General features: G+C 39.2%; 1 protein-coding gene across 1 annotated transcript in view; it reads right to left on the bottom strand.

Moving 5' to 3' along the window:
- The window catches only part of hoga1 (4-hydroxy-2-oxoglutarate aldolase 1), a 101,425-nt gene that overhangs the window by 48,572 nt on the left and 41,978 nt on the right, over positions 1–10,875 (bottom strand). Inside the window, exon 4 of the mRNA XM_042056205.1 lies at positions 3,411–3,538. Coding sequence (XP_041912139.1) covers positions 3,411–3,538 — 128 coding nt within the window. The remainder of the gene's footprint in view (positions 1–3,410; positions 3,539–10,875) is intronic.

The raw sequence follows: 10,875 nt of genomic DNA, 5'->3' as shown, positions 1-10,875 counted from the left end.
TTGTTTTGAGAGCCTATATATGTATCTTTTTTTTTGTGTGTGTGCGCATGTCTCTAATAGCCACAATAGGAGTAATTTTAGCAACACCGTATTTTGTGTGGCCCATAACGACCCAGTGGATCATGAAAATGTGCCAAAATTCACATTCCTTGCTTGTTGTTGGTACATTAATCCCATTCAGATTGCCACTTATCTGAGATGTAAGAGTTCAGTATAGGTTTAAGGTCTGGGGCAGGGATTTGAGATTCTGTGACTTCTTCATTGAGGGCTTGCTTAGCAGCACTGTCCGCTTTCTCATTTCCCCTCAGACCAACATGGCCTGGGACCCAGCAAAAAACTACACTCAAGTTCTGGTTCTTTAGACGTTCTAGTTGATCAAGCTCAGCTTTGGTTGTACTTTTTGCGTGACATTAAAGCCTACTGTAATTACATTTTTACATAGTTATTCTACTGATCTTTATACTATTCATCCTGCACATAGACTTATTCTTACTACTCTTATAATGTTGTTTCTGCACTACAATGACACTGTTTCCACACTGCACATAGCTGTATGTTATGTACATATCTGTTTTATTATATTCTGTTAATACACTGCATATATCTATATTATTATTTATACTATTATAATGTTACTGCTACATCTACATACATTATTCTACTTATTGTATGAGATAACTGCTAATACACTGCACATATTTATATTTAATTCATATTACTCTAAACCACCTTCTGTAAATCAACTGTATACTACTGTCTACATTGCACTATATTTCTTGACCTGTCTCTGTATATTTCATCACCTTTCTATACTTTGCATCACATTGCATGCATACTGTAGCTACATGAATCACAGCTAAGATCCTTGGTTGCTATGAAGGCCAGTCGTTCTAAATGGATGGTTGCTATGGCCAAAGGCCAGTTACATGTATCTCTTCCGTTGTCAAGCGGGCATATCCTAACTTTATCTTATTTTAAACATCTCTATTTTACTTAGCCTACTTCCATACAGTGAGTCCCATTAAGAAGTGGCCACTTCATTCACGCTTACCGTGATTCACGCAGCAACATTATTAAATTAATCTGTCACCATATGCCTATGCCAACGTTTGCAAAGAGGAGAATCTTTTAATTTGATTCACAATGAAACGTTACATTTAATGTACATGTAAACAATGAGTAGGCTAGTTTTGGTTGTTGTTGGTGGTGTTACTGCATCCCTTAGTTATGCCTACAATGCAAAATTGTTCCCTTGTGATTGTTCGACGCATTTCAAAACATCGCGACGTGAAATGCCACCACAAAACATTGTTTGTGAATCGGTCTTATTAGGAGTCCTCGCTTAAGCTGTCACAGACACTTAAGCTGTCACAGTGCTACTTTTAGGGCTAAAATGCTTCCTGAATTACTCTTAGTAAAAAAAAATAGGAGTCCTAAAGTTACGAGTGACGAAGTTACGAGTACAAGCATCTCATATCAAATGGCCATGGCATTACGCTAAGCAACATAAATCTCATAACGTTACAGCAACATCTCCTCCCTATGACCTAGCTAGCTAGCTTCTAGCCACACAAGAAATGAATGATGTTAAAATGTCCGCTTAGCATTCTAATAACAGAAGGGGCACATTTATGTGGACCACTACAACATGACTCATTATGTCTGTAACGTTAACTGTATAAAACACTTACTTTCATAAAGGAAGCACACCATCCAGCACATACATCTCTCACTTTGGCCTATAGGACACTAACTAGATCTGCTCCTAGTTATTTTAATTCAATAATCAAGCCTTACATCCCCAACCGCCCACTGCGGTCTTCTGGTGAGCGTATGTTGTGTCGACCAGTCATGAAAACTGGGTCTAATTCCAGACTCTTTTCTTCAGTGGTTCCATGTTGGTGGAATGAACTGCCCAGTGCTCTCCATTCCTGTGGTAGTTTTGGGTTGTTTAAGAGGGGTCTAAAGACATTCCTATTCAACATATACTTAGTTGTTTAAGCGCGTATGTGTTATGGTTTATATAATGTTGTTTTATTTTAATTGGGCTGTTAATTAATTTGACATTATTGTTTATTATTGATATTCTCCTTAATGTAGTCTTAGCATGTCATTGTTTTTATATTATTGATTGAATTGACATTATTGTTTTATTATTGCCTTTCCCCTTTTTTACATTGCTTTTTATTAGGCTATTGCTTGAATTGATATTATTGTGTACTACAACTATTCTCCTTACTATATTTGACCTACATTTTAATCTGTTCCCTGTTCAATTTTAAATATTATTATGTTGTTTTGTATTTATGTGTCGCTTTGGACAAAGGCGTCTGCTAAATCCATAACCATAACCATAACCATAACATACACATGGAAACCGATATTTTAGGTACTTGATGACGAACTCAAAACGTGTCTCTCGGAAGCTCTGTTCTAGAATCTTTCCTCTGAAGTCTGTCCCCGTTGCTAAGCAACATCAAATAAACGAAAAACAACTCTATTATGTAAGCTATATATAGCTACTGTTCTCTTTGCTATTTCAGTTCGTAAGTCCATACTATCCCATGGCAGAGCAAGGATTTCATGAGTGGGCAAGGTTGCCCGGAGACATTGTGGCTGCCCAGAGGCATTGAGCATACTTGGAAGGCATTGTGATAGAAGGTGAATGGTGAGAGTTACCAAATACCTGTGGGTGGTTTGCAAAATGATGGAAACTTTTGGAATATTTCTTTTTTTTTTAGCTTATGCACCCTCACATTGGAGTCCCCAGTTCATATACAAAATTTGGTATCGATATGTGACAGCGTTCCTGAGATATGGACGACTTCCTGTTTCGGAGCTTCGCCGCCGATTTTGTTTGGCTGTGACGGGCAAACGCTTTCGAAAATCAAAAATCCTTCCGTTAACTTTTGTGAGGCTTGGTCCAAGGATAATGTACGTCAAGTTTCGTGGCGTTCGGATCAAATTTGCTTTCTGTTCAAATTCGCTTTCTGTTCAATCCAATATGGCGGACGAACGGCACGCCCACCTGACGTCATCTTCGCGACCAACTTACACCGGTACTGACCGGACGTTTTAAAGTTGGAACGGTGTCTCTGCGCTAGGGCTGACAAAAAATTAGGGAGACGGGAAAAATAATAATAATAAAACTTAAGAAGAACAATAAGTGTGCTTTGCAAGCACACTTAATTAACATCCTGCTGGTCTATAACCATTGTAGAGAAATTAAATAGAAATAAATGATTCAGCATAAAACCCTGATACCATGTAATTCTCATAAGAGCAATTAGTAATTACCAGAAATAAATACTGTAACACTGAATAAAATAGGTCTTACACCTCTTTCCAGGACTAACGATACACACTGCTTCCGGCAGCAAAGGTTTCATTTACAGGTAATGTGCTCTGACCTTAGTATAATGGTGAATAAGTGCTTTGCTGTTCATCCTTCCACGATAGAAACAGGGTGTCACTACCAGCACTGCATCAGCTCCAGCATGGGCCATCCCTCCTGTCATTTGCACTGTGGCTTTTGTGGCTGGGAAGTAGTTGATGAAAAAGAAAGAGAATATGAGTTTGTAGGGACAAACAGAAGTGTCTGTTGATCTACAGCTAACGTTGCCTACGTTGCCACTTGAGAAGTTGAACTTTTATGAACTTTCTGCAGTAAGTAATGCAAAGTATTAGCCATAATTCAGATTGTCAGTGCATGTGTGAGTGAGAACAGTCACTATGAATCAGGGGTAAAAGGAGTTTTAAATTCTCGCCAGTAAGCTACTACTAACACAACCTTCATCACTTCATATTGTTCATGTCTCTGCAAATCAGCAGGGGCCGTATTCACAAAGAATTTTAAGGCTAAAAGTAGCTCCTAAGTGGCGAATTTAGGAGCAACTCCTAAAAATAATGGGCGTGTCACTCGGTCACTTTAGGACTCCTAATTTTTTTCACTAAAAGTAATTCACGAAGCATTTTAGACCTAAAAGTAGCACCTAAGTCTGGGACAGCCTTAAAGAAGTCGAGAGGACTCACTAAGACCTATTCACAAACAGCTTTTTGTGGCATTTTACATTGCGATGTTTTGAAATGGGTATGCGCAAGAGGAGCTTCCAATCCCGAGGGAACAATTTTGCATTGTATGCATAAAAGGGATGCTATAACGCCACCAACAACAACCAAAACTACTCATTGTCAACATGTTAATTAAATGTAACGTTTCATTGTGAATCAAATTAAAATGTTCTCCTCTTTGCAAATGTAGGCATATGGTGACAGATTAATTTAATAATGTTGCAAAGATAGCCTAGCCTACTGCATCAATCCGTAGGCCTATGTTTTATTAGGCTAGGCTACTAGGCTATTTGTTTTGCCTTACTCTTTATTCATTTAGGCTAGGCCTTTTTATTCAGTTACTCATCATCTTCCGTCCTTCGCACTACTTGTGTAGCGCACGCATTCTCAGACCTGTCACCTGTCACTCATCATCGTAAGGGAGGTGTTTGGAATCATTCCCGCGTTACAATCATCAGCCAATCAAGGTGGCCACTTCAGTCAAGCTCGTGCATGAGTAATGACGTCATCCATAGCAACGAAGACTCACTCTTAGCAAAGAGTATAGAAGTTACTTCTATACTCTTTGCTCTTAGTTTAGGAGTTGTCATTTTTCCTTACTAAGAGTAGGTCTGAAAGGCTTTGTGAATAACTTTTTAAGAGAAAACTCCTAGCTAAAATCTTTTAGTGCGATTTAGGAGTACTCCTAGTGGTAAGATAAAAGGCTTTGTGAATACGGCCCCAGAGCTGCCAACATTTTTTTAGCTTGGAGTGAGATTTGTGAACGCAAGACACACCTATTATTTACATTAATTTATTTAGTATAGACCTCTCCAGAATAAGTCCCGCCTCCTAACTTCCGTATCCATCCAACCTTCGGTCGTCAAATGTCTATGGGAAATTACATGGCGTTTTGAAAGATCGTACCTGTCAAACTCTGTAGGTGACAAAGTAGAAAAAGCTGCTGGGCAGATTGGCCTACACACTTCTGCCATCTAGTTTCCACTGGATTTTTTGATTTTCGGTGCCGTTTAAGTAGTATAGTCTATAATATACTACTTAAACGGCACCGACAATCAACAAATCCAGTGGAAACTAGATGGCAGAAGTGTGTAGGCCAATCTACAGATGTTTTACCGGTATGATATTTCGAAACGCCATGTTATTTCCCATAGACAATCGACGCCCGGAAGTTGGATGGATACGGAAGTTACGGAGGCGGGACTTATTCTGGAGAGGTCTATTAAAGGTGCAATTTGTAGGATTGTTACCGAACGTTCTGTAGGCCAAAATCCAAACACTGGTGAACGTTCTCAAGACTACCAGACGCGAGCCTCTTCTGGGTTGCCAGATGCAATGAAGACTTAGCTAACGTTAGTTGACCTGCAGCTGCTTTAACGTTTCTCCAACCATGACCCAGCTACACATTACGGAAACAGTGAAAACAAAAAATACCTCTCTAACCAACGTAACATATTTAGCTGAAGTTAGCGATGCAGATGAAGTTTAGCCTAGGCTACCTGGTGTGGAGTAATGGCCAGCTCTGCGTCAGACGTCACCATCTCAGGAAGCTCCTCCGATGTCCACTTAATTTGTTTCTTGTTTTAATTTTGGAAATTTGCCTGCCTCTCGTAGGCGTTCATGACTACAACTGACAGCTGTTGACAGTTGGCCTTTGCTAATTTGGCAACCCAAATAGGAGGACGCGCTAGCCCATTATTAATACGCTATTCTAGAATTAATCGTTCAAAACAAACGAAATTCCAAGAGATTCCGCCCTGTAACTTTCATGGGTTTTACGGGGTAGAGTAATGTTGTCAAATAAGCCATTACTTCACCATAACATATGGTGATCATTTTTGGAATGGTTACAGTTTATTTTCCATTATTTCCTACATACTGGACCTTTAAATGTAGAGCATTCATCAGAACGTTATCTGGCTCACTCTTTCACTCCCCCCCCCCCCCCTTTGCCCCTCTACCTTTCCTCTCCCAACTCAGGACGTGTTCTCATGTCTTCCTTGACATTTTTTTAATAACACTCTAAATAACAAGTCCATGGGCCCTAATTTAGCAATCTGAAACGCCTGGTCAGAGATGCAAAGTTTAGATTAAATTTAACTTTATTGTCATTGTGCAGAGTACAAGTACAAAGACAACGAAATGCAGTTAAAGGCATTTAAAGCGTGTCCAGTCCACATTCACTAATTTAATGGTGTGATTTTGTGATCAGACACCGGGCGCATTGTTCAAAAGGATTGTTCTTATGTTTCTTAATCAGTCATGAGTGTGTGTTCCAGGGCATAGAAAGTCCTCACTTTAGATAAGCTCACAAAATATCACTATAATATAACTAAACATTTGTAACTCCTGAGTTAATCATGAATTATAGTATTAGGAAGTGGTTTATAACATATGTATCCTCACCCTAACTAATCATTAGTGCATGTGTATGTAACAACTGTTAAATAATGGAAATATTACTTCATCAACAAAATAATATTGCATCATTTATTAAGTATTAACAATAATTTATAAACATATTTTAGATATAGGCTTATTTACTATGAACAAACCATGTATAACTGTGTACAAATACTTTATTTATGAGAATTAGTATAGGAGAAATGCTTTACAAATGATGAACAAAGCATTGTAATGGTTTGCAACTGGTTTATAATGGGAAAATGATTTCATTTATAAGTGGTTGTTTCAGTATAAATCATGTACTTACAAACATGTTTTTGGATAGGCTTATTTACTATGAACAAACCATTTATAACTGTGTAAACACATGCTTTACTGATGATAAATCATGTATGAACAAGAAATTACCAATGATGAATAGGCCATTAACTAATAAGTAACAAAGGTGTCAGGATCCTGCCTGGATGGAGTGACTTTATGCCACCCTGGTGGCCACTGTGTAGTGTCCTGTGTGTGCTGTGTTTGCCTGGTTCCCCATGTGCTTTGTGTTTACCTGCCTGTCACCTGTCTTTGTCTCTGCCCCATCTCCTTATTTGGTCTGTGCTTCCTGTCTTGTTTCTCCTCCCACACCTGTTCCCCGTTATTGTCTTGTTGGTCTCGTCCAGTCCTCTGTCTTTCTGTTAATTGGTCTGTGTATTTCTACCCTCCTGTTTCTCTGTTCCTTGTCGGGTTGTATCTCTGTTCACTCTGGTGTAGTCCTGTCTGTTGGTGAGTTTTGGCAATAAAGTGTGTTTTTCAAAATTCTGCCTGGAGGAAATTCTGGGTCCTATCCACCTTCCCTGACAAAAGGCTTCATAAATGATGAATTGTGTGTAGTTATTATAAAGTGTTACCGAGTTGTTTAATGATATCACCACCTATAGGTGGTGTAGAGATTGTTTCTATGCCCCAGAATTTAAGTGATGCTGGGGATCTGTGGTTTGTCTGCATGTAGAGCCTTGCGATGGCAGTAGTTAACGTTTTGTATTCGTACAGCTGTTTTATGTTTAGTCAAGGACACTATGTTCAGACCAATTTGTTCGTTCAATTTTTGGGGGGATTTGTAAAACTATATATTTTTGGAATCCTTACAGACTGAAGAATCAGAAAATCGTTGGTTGACAATTTTCAGAAGTCATTACTGCAGTCATTTCGGGACCTGAAAACGGTGTACTATATTACACTAAAAACGCCATAGGCTAATTTCCTGATATCTTGCCGAGTTGAAATTAAAGTAAATCTGAGGTAAAAGAAAATTGAGGAAAAGTTGTTATACAGCATTTTTAGATAGTTCGAAGGGTCCATAATATAAATCCACCATATAACATTTAAATCAGGTCCCCGATTTCTCGGAATTCTAGTTCAAAAATGGATGCCTTGCTCTCAGGTAGGAAAATACTGGTAGATGGGGTAAAAATGTAAACTTATGTTTAAATATACAAATGAGGCTTAATCTACTGAAATATGCGCTAATGTGCACAAATTTCCAAACTTGACGTGTACATATTGGATGAAGCCACCTTAAAAATTAGCATTGCTGTTTAATGATATAATAGTAGCCAGCAAGTAAAGAAGGTCTCCATGGAGCTAAACACCATGGAGGTGTTAGCCAGCATGTTGAAATGTAGCTTCGGGAATCCTGGATATTTTGTTTTATCGTCTTAGTAGAGCTGCTTAGCTGAAAAATTATATACTTCAAAAATATGACATTGAACCATTGTGAATTTTCAACATGGTGGCCGTGGCAGCCATTTTTCAAAGTGGCTGTTTTCAGCAAGGCAGTGGACGAATATCCAGAGGTGGAGTCTTTGGTGCAGCAACGACGAGGCAAATCATCAAGTGTACACACAAGTGTTTCTTGCATGCCCATCTACTCATATGTGGCTCTGTACGAATTGGTTCTGGAGGAATTCTTCATGGAGAACCCACAGCTGAGAGATGTTTGCTGGCAGGCAAAAAGATAGCCGCCATATTGACCGTGGAAAATTGTTAACCAAAGATTTTCTGCTTCTTCATACTCTAAGGCTTCCAAAAATATATAGTTTTCATAATCCCCCCCAAACTTGAACAAAATTACACAATGAAAACTGACTAGTTTAGCTATTCTTAGTTTTAGTTGCAGTTTCGTTTGGCCTATGTATACCAGCCCATACGGACACTTACACAATAGGTATATGACATGAGTGCTACTGCAATTGATAAATGACGAGAGAATATTTCTTCCCGGTGCAGGGTTCCGAAAAATGCTTCTTATTGGTGGAGTTTGAGCACTGTGAGCAGTTGCCACATTTGAAGAAGCCTTGAGGTTGATTGGAAAGCCAGGTTGTGTGAATTTTCATGTCTGAAGGCGTGTCTGAAGGTGAATAGTGGGGGTTCCGAGCAGGGCTCTCTAAGGGCCGGGTCGCATTGGAGAATGTGCCAAGTTTCTTTGTTTTTTGTTAAAACTAAAGAAATGTCTGTTTTTAGTGCCTTTCCCAAGCTTGACTGATGTCTGACTTTGCGTAGCCTCTTTGCTCAAATTGATTTGATAACTGGGCAGCCTTGAATGTAAAGTCTGAGGTGGAGCTGCAGTTTCTTCTTACTCGTAGGAATTGGCCAATTGGAATGTTCTGAATGGTTTGCGGTAGATGGTAGTTTAAACATTACAGCTGATTCAGAATGCTGGAGCACGCCTGGTCTTCAATCAGCCAAAGAGGACACATGTAACTCCTCTCCTAGTTACTCTCCATTGGCTCCCTATAGTAGCCAGAATTAAATTTAATGCTCTCACTTTGGCCTATAGGACACTAACTGGATCTGCTCCTAGTTATTTTAATTCAATAATCAAGCCTTACATCCCCAACCGCCCACTGCGGTCTTCTGGTGAGCGTCTGTTGTGTCGACCAGTCATGAAAACTGGGTCTAATTCCAGACTTTTTTCTTCAGTGGTTCCATGTTGGTGGAATGAATTGCCCAGTGCTCTCCGTTCCTGTAGTAGTTTTGGGTCGTTTAAGAGGGGTCTAAAGACATTCCTATTCAACATATACTTAGTTGTTTAAGCGCTTATGTGTTATGGTTTGTATAATGTTTTATTTTAATTGGGCTGTTAATTAATTTGACATTATTGTTTTTTATTGATATTCTCCGTAATGTAGTCTTAGCATGACATTGTTTTTATATTATTGATTGAATGGACATTATTGTTTTATTATTGCCTTTCCCCTTTTTTTCCATTGCTTTTTATTAGGCTATTGATTGAATTGATATTATTGTGTATTATAACTTCTCCTTATTATATTTGACCTACATTCTAATCTGTTCCCTGTTCAATTTTAAATATTATGTTTCGTATTTATGTGTCGCTTTGGACAAAGGCGTCTGCTAAATCCATAACCATAACCATAGTTTGTAATGTGTCGTTCCCATCCCTATAGATAGTGAGATCCAGGAAACTGAGTGAGTGTCAAATTCCATAGTGAACAAGAGGTACAGTGGGTCCCAGTTAAAATTTGACACTTCATTCACGATCAAGGTGATTCACGCAGCTGGGTGAAATGTAAGTACAACTGCAGCCGCTTGGGGGCAGAATAGAGGCTGTGATTGGCCGAGCAAGGGCTGTGATTGGCCGAGTTTTCAGTTTGTTTCTCTGTGTTTTTAGCAGCCCCTGCAACATGCTAGTCCACTGTAGCCTATAATCTTTGTACATAATGTTAAACATAGCTTTGGATTCAGTGGCAAGATTTCTTGATTGTACAGTGCCTGTCTCAGTAGCCTAATGTTTTAAAATGAGAGCTTCGTCAGCAGAGGTTGAAATATAGCCTTTGCCTAGCATCTCCTTAACAGTAATGTTAACAAAATGACAGCATTCATATAACAAAGGAAAACGAATTCGGTCACTCAAGACTGTGCCACAGCAACCAGTGTAGGCTACAGTCCTACCCAATAGGCCTACTCGAAGCAGATAGCGTTGTTTGACTTTCAGGCAGTTCTGAGTTCGAATCTAGGCAGGAGCAGAGCCTATGCCTATTTGTTAACATTTTTTGCAAGGTGTTGCTCCTGGCAAGACTTGTTTATAAGACGTTTGGTGATTAATTGATAGCTGTTTTTGTGACACGTTAAACGTTCTTTATAATGAGCGCATACAGGGAGTAAAACGACTTGTTGCCGTTTGGGACATAAAGCTACGTTAAGCTTTTTCACATCATGGTGGTATGTGTTGTTAGGCCTACAGCTTCAGAAACACCGCTTCAGAAAGCTGCAGGGGAGCGCGGGGCACAAAGTAACTCGGGGTTAAATGTAACATGGACTTTTTTCCTAGTTGCAGATGGTTGATCGGGACATATTGGTCAGTTAACCACATTACTATGAGACGGTGTTCCA

Source organism: Alosa sapidissima, chromosome 12, assembly GCF_018492685.1.
Source record: "Alosa sapidissima isolate fAloSap1 chromosome 12, fAloSap1.pri, whole genome shotgun sequence".
In the NCBI taxonomy this organism is placed as follows: Eukaryota; Metazoa; Chordata; class Actinopteri; order Clupeiformes; family Clupeidae; genus Alosa; species Alosa sapidissima.
The sequence above is the reverse complement of the archived record's forward strand: the minus strand, read 5'-3'. Positions and strand labels throughout refer to the sequence as shown.